The sequence below is a fragment of the Tupaia chinensis genome, unplaced genomic scaffold (genome assembly GCF_000334495.1).
Source record: "Tupaia chinensis unplaced genomic scaffold, TupChi_1.0 Scaffold000272_1, whole genome shotgun sequence".
In the NCBI taxonomy this organism is placed as follows: Eukaryota; Metazoa; Chordata; class Mammalia; order Scandentia; family Tupaiidae; genus Tupaia; species Tupaia belangeri.
The window spans coordinates 7,818,282-7,839,216 of NW_006159754.1; the positions used below are offsets into that span (position 1 = coordinate 7,818,282).

Below are 20,935 nucleotides of genomic sequence, written 5' to 3' on the forward strand. Positions count from 1 at the left end.
CGTTCATTCATTTGCTCATGTCTTTCTTTTTTAAACTTTTCTAGAAGGCTTGTGCATTTACTGGAGAGAGACAGAGAAAGAGGAAAGCAAGAAAGCTTCCCCTCGTGGACAATGGTCACGATGCAAACTCTTTTCCTCCATTTCTTCCTCCTTTTGGGAGTTTGGGCACACCTACATATGTGCCTGGCTTGTTTCTGAAGCCTCTGGGTTCAGGACTTACACTGTGCTGTCAGCCATGTGGTATCCAGCTGTCTCAACCACTAAGCTGCCAGCAGGTCTGAGAAAATGGTGTTCTATGCTTACATTTACTGCATTGGGCAGGAGATATATCCTAGCATCTAAACTTCAGAGTATGTTATACACACCTAAAAGAAATAATTAAATAAGTAATTTTGAAAGGCAGACATTAATTACAAAACTGGCTTAATCTGAAAATCATTTTACCATGTATTGGCTTCATTTGTATGACAAGGGGATAAATGTAATTTTATGTCCATAAGTAAGTTACATAGTTTTCCTTCTATGTAAGTTAACTCAGTTTTTAGGTTTTTCTTTTTCTTTGAATGCTATCCACAGCCTGTGATTTTCATCAGAAATGCCCATCCTTCCTCAGGATAGGTGGTTCGGGTACCATTTAATGTTGTTCTCTCATAGTCTTCCATGATGTGTCTACAGAGGCCTCTCGATCAGTGGCTTTTCCTTTTTTGGTCTCACACCTTCTGTGGGTATAGGATGAGCCCCTATTCCTTGTATGCATCAGACAGGTGTTCTGGTTTGGAGATAAAATCCATTAGGTTATGAAATTGACTAGGAATCCTGCCATTTCAGGCCCTTCTGCTTAGGGACACTTACTATTCCACTGGTATTTAGTAAGGAAAAAAAAAAAAAAAAAGACCTAACATGGTTTGGTGAATTTAGCTCCTTTTCTTGACATGTGTAATAGCAACACAATGCTTACTGTGTAGAGCGGCATGAGCCAGCGCGTAAATCCCTACAGATATGTGGTCACTTCTCTACTTTCTCTCTCCTTCGCTTGGGCAAGCGCCACGTTGATGCACTGGAGCCATTCTTCTGCATTCTTCTCGTCCTTGGCCTTGAACACATAGGTTTTATTGTCCGTGAAGATTTCAAAAGCTCGGGGGAGAGAGCGGTCCCTGCGTTTCCTGGCCACAGCTTTCACACTCTGTACTTTGCTGAGTTCTATCGGAGAATCGTCAGGATCATCTTTCTGAAAGGCACATGAAAAAAAGAACATGAGCCGGCTCCTACTGTGTACAAAGGTCTTTGGCTCCTGGAAGCTTTTCTAAGAGGGACAGGATCCTTTTGCTTTCTATGGTTCAAGACCTTTGTTTCATAATTACATTTGTATTATGCTTATGGATTTTCACAAACAATATAACTTTTAAAAAAGACAGCTTGGGACCAGCAGTTAGTATAAGGGCTATGTCACTGGACTCACATGTAGTCGACCACAGTTCAAGTCCCGGACCTGGTGGCTTAAACTCATGCCGGGCGCATGTGCGTGTGTGCCCAAGATCCCGAGAGAAGAATGGAGGAGAAGGGATTGCAGCGTGGCCATCCCTCCAGGGGGGTGATTTCTCCCTTTCTGTCTCTCTGTCTCTCTCTGTCTTCCTGGCGAGCACACATGCCCTATAGCAAAAACTTCTCAAAAAAAAAGACAGCTCATGGGAACCAGCAGTTAGCGTAATGGCTATGTCGCTGGACTCCCACGTAGTCGACTGCGGTTTGCGTTTGGACCCGGTGGCTTAAAACTCACGCCAGGCACGTGTGCGTGCGTGCCCAAGATCCCAAGAGGAGAATGGAGGAGAAGGGATTGCCATGTGACCATCCCCCCGAGGGGTGATTTCTCACTTTCTGTCTCTATGTCTGTCTCTGTCTGTCTGGCGAGCGCACGTGCCCTATAGCAAAAAAACCTCTCAAAAAAAAAAAAAAAAAAAAAAAGACAGCTCAATCCTAAAATAGTCTTAACACTTGGAGACCGATGGTCGCAAGAAATTAAAACAATTAAATTTCACTTTGTACCCATAGTTTCATTGCAGTGAAAACTGATAGGGCAAGCCGGGTACAATGTGGGAGAGAGAAAATATTATGACAAAGAAGAAAACAATGTATATATATTTCTATTAAAGATGAGCAAATTTATGTTTTCTTTTTTTAAATGGATGGTGTCAGATATCAGACTCTGTGACATTTTCTTCCAGTGGTTCATTGGAAGAAGAGATGTGATCTTTTGATTTCGTTATTTTGTTTTGATAGAGCTTGTGAATGTGTGTGAGAGAGACGCACAAAGAAGAGGCAGGGCCATACCCTAAACAAGGTCTCGACATACCACAGTCTCTTTCCCAGAGCCCTTCAGCTTGTCAGGGTCCCAGGGACGCATGCTGCACGCCTGGCATGTTTTCAGGCCTCCCTGAGGATCTGAACTCACCATCAACCACATGGCTTCCAACACTGCAGTTCAGTTTGCTACTGGCTATGTCGTCAGGCTAGGCCGGATTTTTTCATTTTAAAATTGCAGTATTATGATTCAATAGAAATTATAGTCTATGCTGCTCTTTAAACTCATGATAAAAAGTATGGATATAACTTAAAATGCTGCAAAGTATAGCACAGATTTTTTTCACATTCTCTTAGGGGCTATCCAGGATAAATTTGGAAGACATCTACACTAGGCAACACTTTATTAGCCTGCTTGGTTTACAGTAAGTGTCTGATTCAGTTAAGGGTTTGGCAAAATATTTTTCAGAGATAGCACAAAGGAAAATTTGATTTCATGTCTCCCATAGTATATGAAATTCTGAGTTAATAGTATTCCAAATTGTACTCCTGTATTTTGCTTCATTAATACAATGTTACTATCAGACACTTACTACAAACTAAGTTAGGCTAATGACCCATTGCCTAGTGTGGATATCTTCAAAATATTATCAATAACTTTTTTTTTTTGAGAAGCTTTTGCTAAAGGATACGTGCACTCACCAGAAAGACAGAGAGAGACAGAGAGACAGAAAGTGAGAAATCACCCCCTAGGGGGATGGCCACTCTGCAATCCCTTCTCCATTCTCCTCTCAGGATCTTGGGCATGCACACACATGTGCCTGGCGAGAGTTTAAGTCACCAGGTCAGGGACTCAAACTGTGGCCAACTACATGGGAGTCCAGCGACATAGCCATTATGCCAACTGCTGGCCCCAACATTGTATTTTTTTTTAGTTCCTCTAGAGTACAGAAAATGATATATGGAAGAACTAATGAAGAAAATAAGTTATTATAGTAATCTAAAAAGGTACAGCGAATCAACTGATTTAGAAATACAAAATTAAAGGACAATATTGCCTAGCTGGGTGGTTGGCGGAGATTAAGACCTTAAGAATGCAAAAATGGGCTAGCTTATGGCTTAGTGGTTACGTGAACTGGATCCACATGGAGTCCTAGAACTGGTAGCTTGAGAAACACTGGGTGCATGTGCGTATGTGCCCAAAAGCCCAAGGAAGGAGAAATGAAGGAGCAGGGATTATGGCATGACCATGCCCTATAGGGGGTATGTTCTCATTTCTCTTCCACTCTCTCTGTCTCTATCCTGTGAGCACACATACCCTCTGGCAAAAAAAAAAAAAAAAAAAAAGCAAAAGTGAAAAATTACACTATAGTCTTTCAGCCTCAATTCTCATTTTAAAATGCACATTTCTTTCATTTAAAAGAAAGGCTCTTTTACAATGTGGCTGAAACTTTAGCAGGACTGCTCACCACTGGTCCCTGGAGATTAGAGGTATTTTGCTGAGGCCATCATGCTAAATTTTATTATTTCTCATGATTTGAGCCACATCTTCTGTCGGATTTCTGGAATGTCAAACCATTATTTCCCAGTAAAGATGTCAAACAAGTTAACTAATTATAAAATAGTTTATTTTAAAAACTTTATTAAAAAGTCCTGGATCAAGAAGTATAAAGGTCATTATTTGAGTCAGAATAAAAATTCATATAGACTAACTCTGCTTTGTCTTAAGGGCTCTGAGAGATCACTCAGAGATATAAAGATATTCTTAATATCTTTAATAAAAAACAGAAATTTAAATGGTTAAACACTTTAAAAAATATTGCAGCATTAATCTACACTTCAAACAAAATAATGTATCTATAAACTTTCAACAACTGTCTAAATTGAACGTGCCATCTTTGGGTAAACCAATTGAACCTCAGTTTCCCCATCTGTAAATGGCAAGAATAATAATAATAGGATTGGGGACCAGTCGGTGGCATGGTGGTTAAGGCGCTGGACACTTCCACATGGCCAACCATGGTTCGAGTCCCAGACCTGGTGGCTTGCACTCGCTCGCTCTCTCTCTGTCTCTCTCTCTCTGTGTGTATGTGTGTGTCTCTCTGGTCAAATTAAAATAAAATGAACAAATAAATAAATGATTCTTTAAAGAAATAATAATAGGATAGTTCTGAGGATTGTAAGAGGCAACCTACAGTGGTGTATGATAAGCACTGAATAAATGATACCTGCTATGGTTATATTTTAAAAGAGACAAAAAGTAGGTCAAGATATCATTTCTCTGATCCTGAAAAGTAAGAGTTTATTAATAAATAAAACTGACTTGAAAAGAAGAGAATGATAACTTCTGCATTAGTGATTAGAGGTTTCCCACTGAAAATTCAGAATAAAGATATTTATTGAGCATTCTATTCAGACAGACATTTATACAAAATAAATATTTATTAATTCTATTCGTTAACTGAAAATAAATGTTAAATGAATGAAAGATAGAGACCAGTAGATGGTGTAATGGCTATGTCGCTGGACTCCCATGTAGTCAACTGCGGTTCGCGTCTCAGACCTGGAGGCTTAAACTCACACTGGGTGTGTGTGTGTGCGTGCCCAAGATCCCAAGAGGAGAATGGAGGAGAAGGGATTGCAGCGTGGCCATCCCCCCTGGGGGGTGATTTCTCGCTTTCTGTCTTCCTGTCTTTCTGGCAAGCGCATGCACCCTATAGCAAAAACCTCTCCCCCAAAATAAATAAATAAATAAAAGTATGAAAGATAATAGTATTTTTTCCTAATCAGAATCAAACTTTCTTGACCATAAAAGGTACTTAAAGTAGTTTTCTTCCTTCTACTCTGACTACTGTCCTTTTTCCTTAGACCACTAACCTCTAAATATAACTTACAGTTATAAAAAAGATCAAAGCCAATATCATAAGCCATAAATGTATATAACCAGTCTATTGGAGCAAAAGGCATGGTTTTTGGGTCAAGACCACTGAATAGTTCCTCTGCAATTTATCTTCCAAAACTTCAGTCAACTTAAAAAAAAAATTCCATAATAAGCCGAAAATGGACAGTCAACCAACCAACATAGGAATGAACTGAACAGACAGGGAGATGCATAATAAAGTGATACTGAGATTGTGAAATGAAGACAAGAAAATTGAAGGCAAAATGCCTAGCTGGTTTTGTGGCAATCAGGACTTTAAAAATGACAGAGGAACTCACAGATTTTCCTTTCTGAAACAGAAGTTGATTTCCAGCCAGTGTAAAATAACGGGTTTTCCACCTTTTGATGAATTTCCATCTGACTTGCTTCTCTTTAAGTTTCCCTTCTATGAGAGGCTGGCCATCTTGATTTATAACTGTTGAAGGTAACAGAATAATTAAGTCATTTATTTTCCATTATTTATTTGGCAAGAGTTCAAAAGTCCAAATTGTACAGTGAACCAAAACCCAGTAAGCTTATTTGGAAAGTGGGCTAATAAATTACAAATTTGGTTAACCTTTCCTCCTTTCTACCTGAAAGAATTCAACATTGGGATATGATAATGGGAAAGTGTTGAAAGGCCTCACTGAAATTTTCAAAATAATTTAGTTCACAGATGAACATCTGGTTGGCAGTGTTTAAGGTTTATCCAGGAGTCCAGCTTGCTGTGTTTCTTGACTTCTTTGTTTCATAGTATTCTGTTCCTTAGATTGAAATCACCAAATCGATTTAGAACAGTTTCAGATTTAAGCACAAAATATCTCGTATGCCAAAAACTTAATTTCCTACTATCAATTTTGCCAGTAACTAGGTAATAAAAAAACAATATTCCATGTTTTTATGATGCATGAACTGCTTAGAAATATAGCTTTATAAATAATCACAAACCATGCATATTTAGCTATTTGGCAGTAAAAGTCAATTGAATGCTCCAAAAGACATGTTTTTCTAAAGCCATAACACTAACCTGTAAAAGGGAACTCACTCAACTCCTTTGAAAACACTTTCTCCACTCACTGAAGCAGACCTACTCTCTCTGTTCTCTGCACACTCCTAAATTCACCTAGTCAACAACTGCTCATTTCATATTTCAACTTAACTGTTGGTTACTTCAGGAAACCTTCCCCAAATCCAGACAAGAGTAGCTTCCCCCATATGTTCTAATAGCACATGATATGTTTCTTCTGTTTTAGGTATCACCATGTGTAGCTACTAATTGGTGTTTATACGATTAATGTCTTTCTTTCTCATGAGACTGAAAGCTCCATGAGGGCAAGAACTTCACTCTGTTCATTGTTGAATTAGCAGCATCTAAAACATTGGCAACCAGTAGAGTCTATAAGCGTTCACTGAATGGATGCATTAATTTTACATCGAAGCAGTTTGATTATATGTAACCATAGAATTTGAAGATCCATTGTAATGTCAGAAGTTTAGATGTTGAACTGAGACACGCATTCCCCCCCCCCTTTTTTTTAAGAGAGATTTTTGTTATAGGGTATGTGCACTCACTGGAGAGACAGAGACACAGACAAGAAAGTGGGAAATCACTCCCCAGGGGAATTGGGCACGCTGAAATTCTTTCTCCTCCATTCTCCTCTTGGGATTTTGGGCATGCACCCACAGGTGCCTGCTGTGAGTTTCAAGCTGCCAGATCTGGTACTCAACCCACTGTTGGCCATATGGGAATCCACTTCCTTAACCACCACGACACCTGCTGGACTCCAGTCCTCCCTCTTTAAATTCTTATGAAAGCATATTATTTTCATGAAGAGAGGCAATGGAAAGTTTATTTTGGATAGCATAGTATTTACTAACATACACTTACTTAGGTTCAATTTTCTTAGTACCTTGAAAGTAATGCTATTAGTATTCAAAGTATTTCATTTCTTTGGAGGAAATCTGGACAGTCCCTGTTTAAACATATGACCACATCCTGCCCTTCCTATGCTTCTACTTCTTTTTTCTACTGTAGGTCAAATTACTATCCCAGACAGGCAAATTGTCTACCTTGACAGGCATTTTCAGTATATGAATAATGCCATGTATAGTTTTCATAAACAAAGTTCCATTAATGCTAGTTTGATCCCCCCCCCCTTCTTGTATGTTAATTCACTGTTTCATTGTCAACTTCAAATTGAGAATAAAACTGAAAATACAGGGACTACCAGGTGGTGTGGTTAAGGCCTTAGACTCAACATGGTCAACTACGGTTTGAGTCCTGGACCCGGTGGCTTGAAAATCATGCTGGGTACACGTGTGTGGATGCCCAAAATCCCAAGAAGAGAGTGGAAAAGAAGGGACTGTTATGTAGCCATCCTCTCCTGAGAGGTGATTTCTCACTTTATCTCTTATAGCTTTTCTCTGTCTCTCCAGTGAGTGCATGTGCTCTATAGAAAAAAAAAAAAAACTTAAAAAAAAAGAGAAAAGTAAACACACATTAAATATAGTCTTAGATAGTGACGAGGGCTATATGGAAAATAGAATGGGGAATTGAGTGACTTGAGGGTTTAGTGGGCAAGCATTTAAGTGGTCAGGAAAGAGCTTGGACATTTGAGGTGATATTTGATCTGAGACCTCAGTAATGAGAAACATCTCCCATCTTCTGGGAAGCTCCAAGGTGGCGAGGACCGCACAGAGAATAGGAAAAGCAGGAACTCAAGAAGTATTCATTGGCAATCTATATCAAGAAAATTACTTCAGTGTTCTGAAATGATTCCTGTTCAGTAATCATCTTAACTTAAAGCATTCTTTCTTTTTCTTTTTTAAAGTTTTTTTTTTTTCTTTAGTTAGTGAGAAAGAAGAGAGTGACAGAAGGACAGCACCCCCAACAGGGCCTTCAGGCCATGATCCACCCCCAGCCTCAGCCAGCTTGGATGATGGGCATATGCGTGCCCAGTGTACTAGGGAAGGTCTCTGGATGTGAAACTGGAACCTTTTCATATGAGTCAGCCTTGCAGAGCCTCAGATAACTGCTACATCTACATCTGGGCCCTATTAATCTTTTTTTTTTCTTTACTTTTTTTTTTTTTTTTTTTTAGTTTATTTGCCGGAGGGCATGCACACGTGCCAGAGAGAGACAGAAAGACAGAGAAAGGGAGAAGAAGAAAGCACTTTCAAAGGGACATGGTCATGGGCCACAATTTCGTCTCCTCCATTTCTCCATTCTGTTGGGATTTGGGGCACATCCGCACACATCTGGTGTGTTTTTCAAGCTGTCAGTGTCAGGATTTCAACTGCGTGGTTGCCCATGTGGGATCCAGCTTCCTTAACCACTAGGCAATGAGGTCAGCCCATCCTACCCCCAACATTCTTGAAGCTAGTAATACTCCGCAAATTTAAACTTTCATAAACACATGGTTGCTCTGTATAGTGTCTACACCTCTGCAGTTACCTCAGTTAACCCTTAAGACACTGCATCTTCCCCTGGGCTTCTCATTCTTGGGGAGCAGGGATAGCCTTAGCTAAGTGCCTGCCTGGATTAGGTGTTCAGAAAATGTTTATTAACAGTATGCTCCTGAATCTTAAGGGGTGCAGCAGCCTATTGGGCAGAGAAAGTAAGTTTTATGAAGAGATCCAAGAAGAATAAAAAGTTTAAAAAGTCAAAACAAACAATAACAAAAAAAACCCAAGCTAAAATTAGATTAAAAAATTATTTAGGGACCAGCAGTTAGCCTAATGGCTAGCTGAACTCCCATGTAGCTGACCACAGTTCAAGTCCCAGACCTGGTGGCTTAAACTCACGCTGGGTGCATGTGCATGCGTGCCCAAGATCCTGAGAGGAGAATGGAGAAGAAGGGATTGCAGCATGGCCATCTCCCGCCTGGGATGTCTCTTTCTGTCCTTCTGGCAAGCGCAAAACTTCTCAAAAAAAAATTGTTTTTAAACATTCATTTTCCATGTTTTCAAATTAGAAAAACTTGATAATCTAATTGTAATGTTCAAAAATTTTGATATGCGCTCTGTAGATTTAGATTTGAGTTCTCTCAACTACGGCTTTCTGATCAGTAGAGAAGATAGTAACAGCCTCCTGCTGCTTAATGGGATGTTAAGAGGTCAAAAATTGGGACCAGCAGTTAGCGTAATGGCTATGTCTCTGGACTCCCACGTAGTTGACCGTGGTTCGAGTCCTGGACCCGGTGGCTTAAAACTCATGCCGGGTGCGTGTGCATGCATGCCCAGGATCCTGAGAGGAGAACAGGGGGGGAGGGGAGAAGGGATTGCGGTGTGGCCATTCCCCCCTGGGGGGGTGACTTCTCGCTTTCTGTCTCTCTGGCTCTCTCTGTCTTTCTGGCTTGCGCACGCGCCCTAAAGCAAGAAAAACCTCTCAAAAAAAAAAAAAAAAAGGTCAAAAATTAAAAAAGAAAAAAAAATTTATGTGAAGACGCTAGGTAAAGAGCAAAACACTAAGCACTGCTCCCCTCGTTACTTTTATTGATAACTTCATGGTTTGTAATCACATTGCTTCCTTGCTGTGGTTTTAATGGTAAGATGATTTAATGTAATGCCATTTAATAATGGAATATTTTTCTGTCTCAGTCCTTCATATGTACACAAAGAAAGATTTGAAATAGTTATAATGTGTTGTTTTTGGTACTCTAAAGATAACTAGCATGTAAGACAATGCTCTAACGTGATAGGAAAGAAGGCATCATGAGACAAACTCAGCCATCGAATACATCCAAATTGTCACTTTCAAAGTTCCATGAAAGTTGATACTGAAATTAAATAGAGAAGTTACAAAACTTCTGGATTTGCATGGCTATGAGTGGCCGTACTGACTGGGTCTTCTCGGAGATCATTTAGACTTTCATGTTGGTATCTAGGATGGAAATTCAGTGAGCTCAGAAGGCAAGTGTCCATCAAAGGAGAACAACTGCTGGGAGTCATTTCTACTGACAGAAGAAAATCGCCTTACAGACAAGGCCTTTTCATACTGATATCATCTTCTACTTACCTTGGGATATAATAGACAGTACACTCTCACAACACAAATATTCTAAACCAAGTTCTCAAAAGGAATCATGGGGGCCAGCAGGTGACATGGTTAAGGCACTGGATTCCCACATGGCTGGCCACGGTTTGAGTCCTAGTCCTAGAGGTTTGCATTTTCACTTTTTCTCTCTGTCTCCCCCTGGTGACATGAAAAAATAATAATAAATAAAATTAAGTAAAAATAATTCTCAAAGAAAAAGGAATCATGGTAGGAGGTTGTCTGTAAAAAAATGCTTCCATTTTCTTTTAAAATGCAAGGAGGCTTCCTACTAACAATCACGTTCGAATTTTAAATATGTGGTGACTAAGAGAGGATCACACAGATGATGACTGATTTATCTAGGCAGACTCGAATGCCAAAACTCTAAGTTGTTTTTTGTAGGGCAGGGTAACAATGGCAACCCACGTGTCTGGAGGAACGAGAGTGAAAGTCATGACTGAGTTCTTCCCCCTGCTTTAAAAAAAGTGACTGAGTAAAGAGCCAGATGTGTTCCAGCACACTTCGACTGACTAACTCTTACTGTTACCATGTGCAGTTCCAGGACACAGGGGTGACTGGCAAGGGGGATGTGTTCAGTTTTCCAGAAATTAAGTTCTGTTCTATTAAATCTCCTTGCTCAATCTCTCTTCTCTCATTCATGTGGAGTAATGGTATCTGTAATACCACCACGAGACAAGTCTCCGAGGATTATTGAGTTATTTCAGCAATTTTCTAATCTCCTGCTCTGTACTTTTATAAAATAATTATTAGAAACTGAATCAGCAATTGGAAAGACTGGAAATAACTTCTACTGTCATCATTTCCACACGTAGTAATTTCCCACACGTTATCTTACCGAAGTCCCTGTTCTTTCAGTAGAATAAGTCATCAAGGAGGAAGATCACTTCTAGAACATTAGATTTGGTTTTAGATCTTTACAATATACTGGAACAGTATAAATACTTGTTCTTGGAGTTTCCAATAGCCCATGTCCTTAACTTGAAATTGCCCTAGAGATTAAATTTCAGGTTCTGTAATCAGAATGGATTAAAAACCTGGTTCTATCATGAGTAGCTGTGTGACCTTGAGAAAATCACTTTATAGTTCTGTGTTTTAGCTTTCTGATCTATAAAGTAGATTTCATAATGATCAGAAAATGAGGAAGATAAATATAAAGCTTAGCATATAGTTGGAATGATAAATGCTAGCAACTGTATTAATTTCAGAGCTTCTAGGCTTTTCTAGCATTGTTCCACTGACATTGTATGCTTTTAATTAGATTAAAAAAGTATTTTTTCGGGAACCAGCAGTTAGCGTAATGGCTATGTCGCTGGACTCCCACATAGTCGACCGCGGTTCGTGTCCCGGACCCGGTGGCTTAAAACTCATGCCAGGCACGTGTGCGTGCGTGCCCAAGATCCCGAGAGGAGAATGGAGGAGAAGGGATTGCGGCGTGACCATCCCCCCTGGGGGGTGATTTCTCGCTTTCTGTCTCTATGTCTCTCTCTGTCTGTCTGGCGAGCGCACGCGCCCTACAGTGAAAATCTCTCCAAAAAAAAAAAAAGTATTTTTTTATTATCAGATACTAACCGTCCATGAATTTCCATGTGTTGATGGTGAGGTTGGGAAAAGGTGGTGCTGAGATTTTTGCCTGAAGAGAGGAATATACGTAAAGTGACCTAAACAAGTCAGCAGATGGGCTGTCGATTTCTGAAGACATTCCATGGCTTAGTCTACACAATGTTAAGAAGGATTTTCTATTTCTGGATGTCTTTCCTTATGTCTAATAGAAATTTTCTGATTGCCTCACATTATGGTCATCATTATGGAGGTGCAGGCTAACATATGTGTATATTTTTACATACTAGAGCATTGAAGACTTAAATAATTACTCTATCATTGGTCAATCTCTTTCTAATCTCTTTGTCCTAGGCATCATCATTTCTTCAGGCCCCTTGTCCCTGAAACTAACTGGGAACCTGGCACTGGTGGGGGCCCTGATGAAACCCAGCACTGTATACAGTGCACAGGTGGGGACCGGACTTCGGTGCCCAGGTGCTTAGACAGGCAGGAAAGCAGGTCCACTGCTTCACATGTGGTGACTCCTCTTGGAGGAAATAGCACCAGCTTCCATGTACCACAGTCAAAATGCACTGGAGGCCGGCTCCGTGGTGCAGTGGTCAGGCCATGCTGGATCCATGTGGACGATCGTGGGTTGCCTTCTAATTCTGACTGGCCAGGAAAGATGGGGCGAAGTGAGGATCATGGAGAGACTCTGCTGAGGGTGTCTTTCTTTCGGACTCTCATTCTCATGAAAGAAAGACAACTTTGAAAAAAGAAGCACTCGGTATGGTGAAGTGATGTAGTTGACATGGTTGGCATGGCGTCACAATCACTGAAACCCCCCAGTTGAATATTCAAGGCATATTTGACTTGGCCATTTCTACATATTAGTCATTTACTTCATGGTATTTATTGCATGCTACAAACATACTTCCTTGTATGTTTTGGTATGTAAATGTGTATGCATGTACATTTTATCATACATGCCTTTTGGCCCTGAGTGGATTATGAATTTATTCAGAGAAAAACATTATACCATACTTATATTTATATCCCAGGGGTCATCCTGTAAAAGCTACTCAACCAATGTGACAAACGTGTACTCAAACATGACGAGTGGCGTGTAAGTTCTATCCTAGCTGCACGTGTTGCTAACAATAAAATATTTACTCCTCTATCTTGAACTTGGAATTTAAACAGAATATGGATGCAAATACCATCTCCATGAATAACGTATTTGGCAGCCGTAATGTTCGACTTTTCACTTATGTGAAATATATAGTTTATATGCGCAGATAAAAATAAGAAGGTGAAATTAACAACCTATGTAAGCTCTGCACGGAGTAAGGACTTTGTGTGAAAATAACATTTACAATAGGATTTCTCTCAGACTCAAATTCCCTCTCCTGTGGCAAAAGGAAATGAGCAAAGAAATCTAAACATACTAAAGTTTTCAGGGCCCGACATTTTGATTCAATATGTTCTGCTATAAAATATTTGGCCTTGTTTGAATTTTTATGGCTATATGTTCTCAGTCTATATTTAACTGTGAGAAACAGAAATAAGAAAGAGTGAATGTGCAAAATGTTCTTTTCAAGTGCGTGGCAGCAAATTTGAGAAAACGTATATGAAGGGAACACTGTGTGTTTTGAACCTTCAGCCCCTTTTCTGAGGCCTACCTTGGCCAGATACGATTAAATATTTATTGAACTAAGGACTCAGCTTACTTGGAGTGCAAACTCTTAAAGGCCTCTCAGAGCTACATAAGATAAGTACCTTATTTCACCACACTCTCAAATAAAGTTCCTTTTATGCTCTTTTTCATATGTGAAATAAGGTCTCATTAGAAAGTTTTATAACGGAGACATTCTATTCCCCCATTCCTTATTTGCTTCAATTAACTTTTTAAAAATTGGGGTGTTCGCTCTGGCATCAGCTCAATCCAGATTCCGTAATCAGCCAACAATCTGTGCCTCACAGAAGCTGGCATCCCTAACTGCCAGCTTCTTCCATCCACACCTTTTCCACGGGGTAATACATTTTAATTGGTACCTCTCCGTGAGTCCCTCACATCTCCATCTGGCCAAATAAACACACTTTTTCAATGCAGCCTGAACATGTTGGCAGTTAACGAGAGGATAGACTTTCTACAATGGATCATTTTTTAAGGTGCACAAAATCCTAAAAGGAAAGGATTGGGTGCAGGTGGCATAATCAGGGACTTTCTAGAAAATGGTTCATCTACATGCGGACTTTGTGTTCAGCAGTTTCAACACTGCTCCCTTAGTCTAAACTGCAGCTCTTAGGCAGTGTCAACACTGAGAGCTCTCTCCTTTCATTCAAACAAGTGATGAAATATTTGGTTCCACGGACAGCATCACCTTGTGGAGAAAGGTTTGCCGTCAATGTATTCCCACTGGTCAGAATGCACCAAGTGTAAGCAGGAGGCAGAATGGTGAAATGGCTACAAGCGTGGCCTCTGGAGTCAAACTGGGCTCAAATCTTGCAAATATTAATTTATTGTCCACGGGACCATGGGCAGTTATCAAACCTCTCTGTGCTTCATTTTCCCTATCAGCAAAACAGAGATGATATCAGTACTTACCCTATCCGATTATTGGAAAGATTGGTTTAAATGGGATAAAGTGACTGACATGCTTAGCATCAGGCTTGGCTCACATTTGCTAACGATTATTGCTTTTAGGCAGAAAGACAGAGAGAGACAGAGAGACAGAAAGCGAGAAATCACCCCCCAAGGGGGATGGCCACACCGCAATCCCTTCTTCTCCATTCTCCTCTCGGGATCTTGGGAACACACACACATGTGCCCAGCGTGAGTGTAAGCCACCAGATCTGGGACTTGAACCACAGTTGACTACATGGGAGTCCAGCGACATAGCCTTTACACCAACTACTGGTCCCAACAATGATTGCTTTTAGGCAAGATCAGTAGGCCAAATTCCTTGGGCAGCACAAAAGGGGAAGGGTGAATAATCACCTATGAGGTTATTCCTGAAATAATAATTCCCTCCCTTGTAAATGTTTCACTTCTTATGCAGTTCACTTATCAAGCCACAGTGTAAGGGATAGTTAATGGGGACATGTTACAGTCTGTGTGCCCATTCACTTATGTAGCACGGTCTCATTTTTTTGAAGGGAAAATGGCTGACACTTCTTTCATCATAACACACACAGGTAAGGGTTGCACACGTCTGGTTCCATGTTTCTCTCCCTCCCAACATCTCCCCTCGGTTTCCTGACCACTTTGGTAGCTGCCTCTCTCAGCGCGAGCGAAGGCAGTCAGGCCCAACTCTGTCTTACTGCAGCTTAGGATGTTTGCACACGAGGAAAGCCAACTAGAATGGAGGGGCTCAGAGATCCCTGTGAACTCAAGCGGCACACATGGTTCTCAGCAGCAAAAGGGGGACTCTCACCGGTAGCCTTTTCAGGATTGTTGCACATGAAGCATTGCCATGCTCCTGCTGCTTCGCTGAAGCCAAACACGTCGAAGAACCTCACTTCTTCCAGATGGAGCTGTACCTGGTCCAGATCCTGTTTCAGGAACACACAGCACAAAGAACATAGCTGATCTGACTGATACGGAGCATTCTAAAACCAGAAAAGGGGCACAGGGAATCAGGACGGATGATGTTCAATCTCAGTGGAAGGCGCTAAGAGGGAGCATGGGAAAAAGTTCTCCTGGCTGTCTTTACAAAAAAGCGGTAAGCTCACTCCTCCATGGGAGTATTCTGAAATGCAAGGGAGAGAACACAGGCCCCAGGGCTGGGTGTCGGGGGTAAGGGTGTGAGAGCCTGAAATGGCCCAGACTTTTCTTGCACCTTGTAGCAACTTCTGAATTTCTAAAAAGGAGGTCTTTTCAAGTTGAAAGAAGTGCTGCTGGGGACTTGTCTTTTATTTACATTGTATATAAAATTGAGAACCGATTATTCATATTAAGATATTATTTTTATCAGATTCACTTTGCAGGGGGTGTTGGAACATATGGAGGTGGGCTTAATCTCCCAGCCCTTGACTCCAGCCATTTCAGTTTTAAGCTTTATCTTCCAAGTGTATGTAAATCTTACATTTTATTCCATATTATAGTTGTATTAGTTTTCATGGAAAACCCTGCCTTGAATTATTTATCAATAAATTAGCTAAGTTCTTTTCTTCCAAGCGGTTGAGTGGAATTGACACACCGAGAAAACTATTCATGTCTCACCTGCCCTATGGCACCCTGCCAATGTACTCCTGCTTAAGAGGCAGAGGAGAGCTGTTCCATTAGACTGCAAATGGATGGAAAACTATTAGCCTAACCAAATTAAATAGCTACTTTCCTCCTGAGGCTTTCTTATTATGTAAATGACTTGTATCCTTTGTTACTGGGTGACCAGAACTGCACTCTTAAAAGGTTGCTCCTCCTCAGAGGGACTTAATGTTCTTGCTAGCTTTGCATGTGTTCAGCTGACTTCAGTGTTTGTCCGCATGGAGCTGAGGTTTTACTTCCTTTTGCCTGGCCCACACACTCTTACCTTAACCTATGTAACATTTCTTAGTATTTCCAAGCGCGAGGTAATGTAGGTACTGTTAAGCCCTGCTTATAGTGGATGTTAACAGGGAGTGATCAAGGTGCTACCCAGATCCTCTCCCAAAGCTCCTGATCCCCCATTCTACATTTCTTGACAGAACAGAGATAAGAAGTATACTAGACTGTAAGCTCCCAAGAGCAGGGACAGATGGGCTTTGTTCATCGTATCTCCAGAGTCTAGTCCAGCATCGGGAATGGATTAACATCACTGGTTTGCACGCCCATTGCATTGTTTTCCAGTGAACTATATGAAAGTTCTTAAAAAAAATTTAAAAACAAACAAACAAACAAAAACAACAACCAAACAAAAAAAAAAACTACAGGGAATTTTTTTTTTTCTTTCTTTCTTTTTTTTTTTTTTTTAAGAGAGATTTTTATGATAGGGCTTGTGTACTTACCAGAGAGACAGAGAAAGCAAGAAATCAACCCCCAGGAGAGTATGGCCACACTGCAATCCCTCCTCCTCCACTCTTCTCTATATTTTGAGGATACACACACACATGAGTTTCAAGACTCTCGGTCTGGGACTCAAACTGCAGTTGGCTATGTGGGAATCCAGTGCCTCAACCACTAGGTTACCCACTGGCACTTAAAAAAATCCATTTAAAAAATATTTATACTAACTAGAACATAAACTCAGGGGCCTGCAGGTGGCAGGGTGGTTAAGTTGCTGGACTCCCACATGGCTGACCACAGTTCAAGTCTCAGAACTGGTGGCTTGCTTTCTCACTTTCCCTCCCTCTCTCACTCTCTATTTTTCTCTGGTGAGCATATGTACCCTATAGCAAATTAAGTACTACTACTACTATTACTACTACTACTAAGACATAAAATTAAATAAAATTTTTGAAGAAAAATAGGATGTAAATACAATGAGGTCAGAGATTTTTTTCTGTTGTGTTGGCTACTGTAACCTCAGCACCTGAAAGTGCCTGCCACGTAGCATTAACTAAATACTTCTGAAATAATAAAAGGCATAAACTAGGAGTAGAAATGAACACTTTTCAGTATTCTTTATTAAGACTATTATGGCTTATGTTCTGGGATTGGACATTGTGGAGTCTCAGCATGCTGAATACAGCATTTTGGGTTGCTAACATTTAATACCATATCACAGGCATTCCAATAGGCCCTGTAAATAGGAATGTTGTTGTAACAAAAGGGATTTCAAATGGGAAAAAGGAGACATTTTTTTTTTAAAGGTATTTTTCCCCAAGATAAAGCCTGAAGAAGCACCTGAGAGCTTCGTAGGATTCAAAGGACAAAATCCATATTAAAATTTATGGGGAAAAAGCAGATGTTCATAAATATCAGTTTCAAAACCAGTAACTCTCTGAAGTCTGTCCTTAGCCATCGGTATGCAGTTCACTTCTCTGTCTCCTACACAATTAAAGATCAATTTTTCATTCACCACAAATGCTACCGGCAAACAGAGTACTTAAAATAATTCTTAGGGGCTCCTTTATTCTTTTTGTTCGGAGACCAGATATGTCCCAGGTTGTTGCCTATAATCCACATTCGTCTTGGCAAAAAGTTACTTTAAAAGTTCAAGACAGATGGTAAGTTACATCCCAGTGTTCAAGTTCTGAAGCCAAAAGCAGGCTTCATTCTTCAGAGGATTCAGGTGTTATGTAAAGGGAACTGAGTAGAGAAGATAGATAATAGCTCCACGAGCCATTGAAGTTGGCACTGACAGCCAACTTGGAATAGAGACAGATGAAACACACATAGTTTCAAATATTTGTGGGAATTCAAAGTAAAATAAATCACAAAATAAGTAAACACAAATCAACCACTTAATCACATCTAAATGTTTGGAGTTTTGAACTCTTTTGTTGTTGTTTTTAAGCGATTTTTACTATAGAGCATGTGCACTCACTGGAGAGATAGAGAGACAGAAAGTGAGAAGTCACTCCCTGGAGGAATTGCCGTGCTGCAATCTTTTCTCCTCCAGTCTGTTCTTGGGATTTTGTGCACTCAAGCACATGCACCTGATGTGAGTTTCACACTGCCAGCTCCAGGACTTGAACCACTGTCGACTATGTGAGAGTCCAGCAACGTAACTATTACGTCATCTGCTGGTCCCAAGTTTTGAGCTTTTAAATGTGTTTAAGGTCATTATTTCTTTTTCTTATTTACCTTTTTGGGTTCTACAGCTTCCATAGGCTTTGCCCAAGAATTGCTCTATAGCTTTTATTTAAAACAAAACAAAACAAAACAAAACAAAAAACAAACAAACAAAAATACACAAGAAAACTAAAACCAGTTTGTTTAGAGAATTACAAAGTTCTTTTAAGACAACTAGTCTCCAGAAGAGTGAGAAAAATAATTCACATCGAATCCTAAATCAATCCTTAAGTGTTTCAGTTTGAATGATTATGGCAGACAGGCCTAGGGTGACCTCCCAATCATTTCCACTGCTCATCTGTTTGTATAACCCTCTCCCTTTGAGTGTTGGAGAAACCAATAACCTGCTTCTCACCAAGAAAATGGCAAAGGTGATGGAATGTCATTTCCATGATTATACACACACACACGCACCTGTACATGCACATGCAGATACATATGTAAGACTTGTCTTGCTAGTAGAAGTTTAGGGAGACTCTTCTGCCAGCCTTGGAAAAGCAGGTTGCCATGTTATGAACTGCAGGTAACTATGTTTGGCTCTAGAATGTAAAGGTGACCTCCAGTCAATAACCAGAAAGAGTGCAAGGCCTTTAGTCTCACCACTGTAAAGAAATTATTCCTGCCAACAGCTTCAGTGAGTTTGAAAGCAGATCTTCCCCATTTGACGTTCCAAATGAGAGAAAGTCCAATCAATATTGTGATTGCAACCTTGTGAGATCCTGAGCAGACCCAGACAAGTCATCATTGGAGTCCTGACCCACTAAAATGGTGAGATAATAAATATGTGTTGTTTTAAGTCTCTACTTTGTAGTAGTTTCTTTTATAGCTTTGAAAATTAATATGAAGATTGTGTCATAAAGAGAGGACAGTGATATCCTGTTGGCCAATTCTCAATGAAAATGATTCTATTTAGAAAAGTTACATTCCTCCAAATACACACCAAACTAGGCCTCACCTCAAAAAAACTTGATAAATATTGAAGTTTAACTTATTGACATTTGTGCCAAGACTCTCTCTCCCTATACATATGAATATATACACATGTATGTATCTATTCATGGTAAGTAAGCACTAAGAAAAAAATTCTTGACAAGCATCATTTAATTTAAAAAGGTTAAAGAGGAAAATGGTCTTTTTTAAGCAGTTCGTTAAATGGGTGTTTCTTCATTTTTTTTTTTTTTAAAAAGAACACTGATGAGATAAGAATTTGGAAAACGATACCAAAATCTTTTGGAAATCCTCTTAGGGGAAAAGTAAGTCAGGAAGCATGGAAAGATGAGGATACTTACAACGTTATTTTGCTGACAAATGACAGCATGAGTCAATACGATGGGTTCTGTAAAAGTGCACAGTGACCTTTAGGTCTTCGAATGCGGGCTATGTACCGCAAGAGGGACCGTGAAGCAATTTTCCAGAAATCAGTGAAAACATACATCGGAAAGAACTTTGAATTCTGGCACATAGGAATTCTGTGTTTGAAATCCGCTCTATTTTGTTTCGAAAAACAAAACAAAGCATGTCGACACCAAGTTTTTTCTTAGGGAAATATTACAGAAATGAATTAAATGACAAAGGTGAGACTTAGAAATAAGAATTTTCCTGCCTCCTGGCATAGTTTAAAGAACATGAGTTTTGGAGCCAGATCAGAGTCTGAGCCCTGCAGCTGTCGTTCACTAGCAGTTCTTAGGAAAATATCTTAATTTCTTGGTGCGTCCATGTGAGCTCCTCAAACTGGAAAATGACTATGATCCTCAAACTGTCTCCTTTAGGGAGCTGTGGCTCCGATCAAGGGTGATCACATTACTTTGTACACTGTAGAGACATAATACAAAGTCATGATAATGATGTTGATTGGACTGAAGTAAGATAAGAAGCATATGCTCCTTTTTATGCACAGAAAATATAGTGGTTTGTTTCGTTTTGTTTTGTTTTTGTCTCTTAGCTAGATCAATACATGTAAATCTTTCGGAAATGACTCGTTTAAGAAACACTGATGTTAGGTGCCCGAGAAACACATTTAGTTCTCCAAAGGCAGGTCACATACTTGTCTGTCTGCTTTTGCTAGTTTGTTGTCAGACCCAGGAGCACTGGGATGTACTGAAATGCAGAGAGATATAATGTAACGTGGCTATTTCAAAGGGAAGTAATGACAGGCACATGCTCGATGGGGCCGTAATGAGATGCCTGAATAGACACGTGCATGCGTAGTGGTGCAATGAGATGCATAAATGGTTGGGTGTAATGATAAAGGCGGAGGGGCACGTAATGCGATCTATAATGGGAGCCTTAAAAGTGGAGGGTGGGAAGGGCAGGTTGTGAGAAGCAGCGGAGAGAACGAATGCCGTGCTACGCCTGAGTGGAGGAGCTAACAACATGCGCGTGATGAGGATATAATGAGATCAAA

The 20,935-nt window shown here is 40.1% G+C and overlaps 1 protein-coding gene across 3 annotated transcripts in view; it reads right to left on the reverse strand.

The window, feature by feature from the left end:
• Positions 1-435: 435 nt before the first annotated feature.
• VEPH1 (ventricular zone expressed PH domain containing 1) overlaps positions 436-20,935 on the reverse strand; it is a 213,475-nt gene continuing 192,975 nt past the window's right edge. For all 3 annotated transcript variants that reach the window (XM_027772379.1, XM_006149776.3, XM_006149777.3), the window contains 3 exons: positions 15,251-15,368; positions 5,518-5,654; positions 436-1,228 (listed from right to left, as the gene is read on the reverse strand). In XM_027772379.1, coding sequence (XP_027628180.1) covers positions 992-1,228; positions 5,518-5,654; positions 15,251-15,368 — 492 coding nt within the window. In that variant the 3' untranslated portion in view covers positions 436-991. The remainder of the gene's footprint in view (positions 1,229-5,517; positions 5,655-15,250; positions 15,369-20,935) is intronic.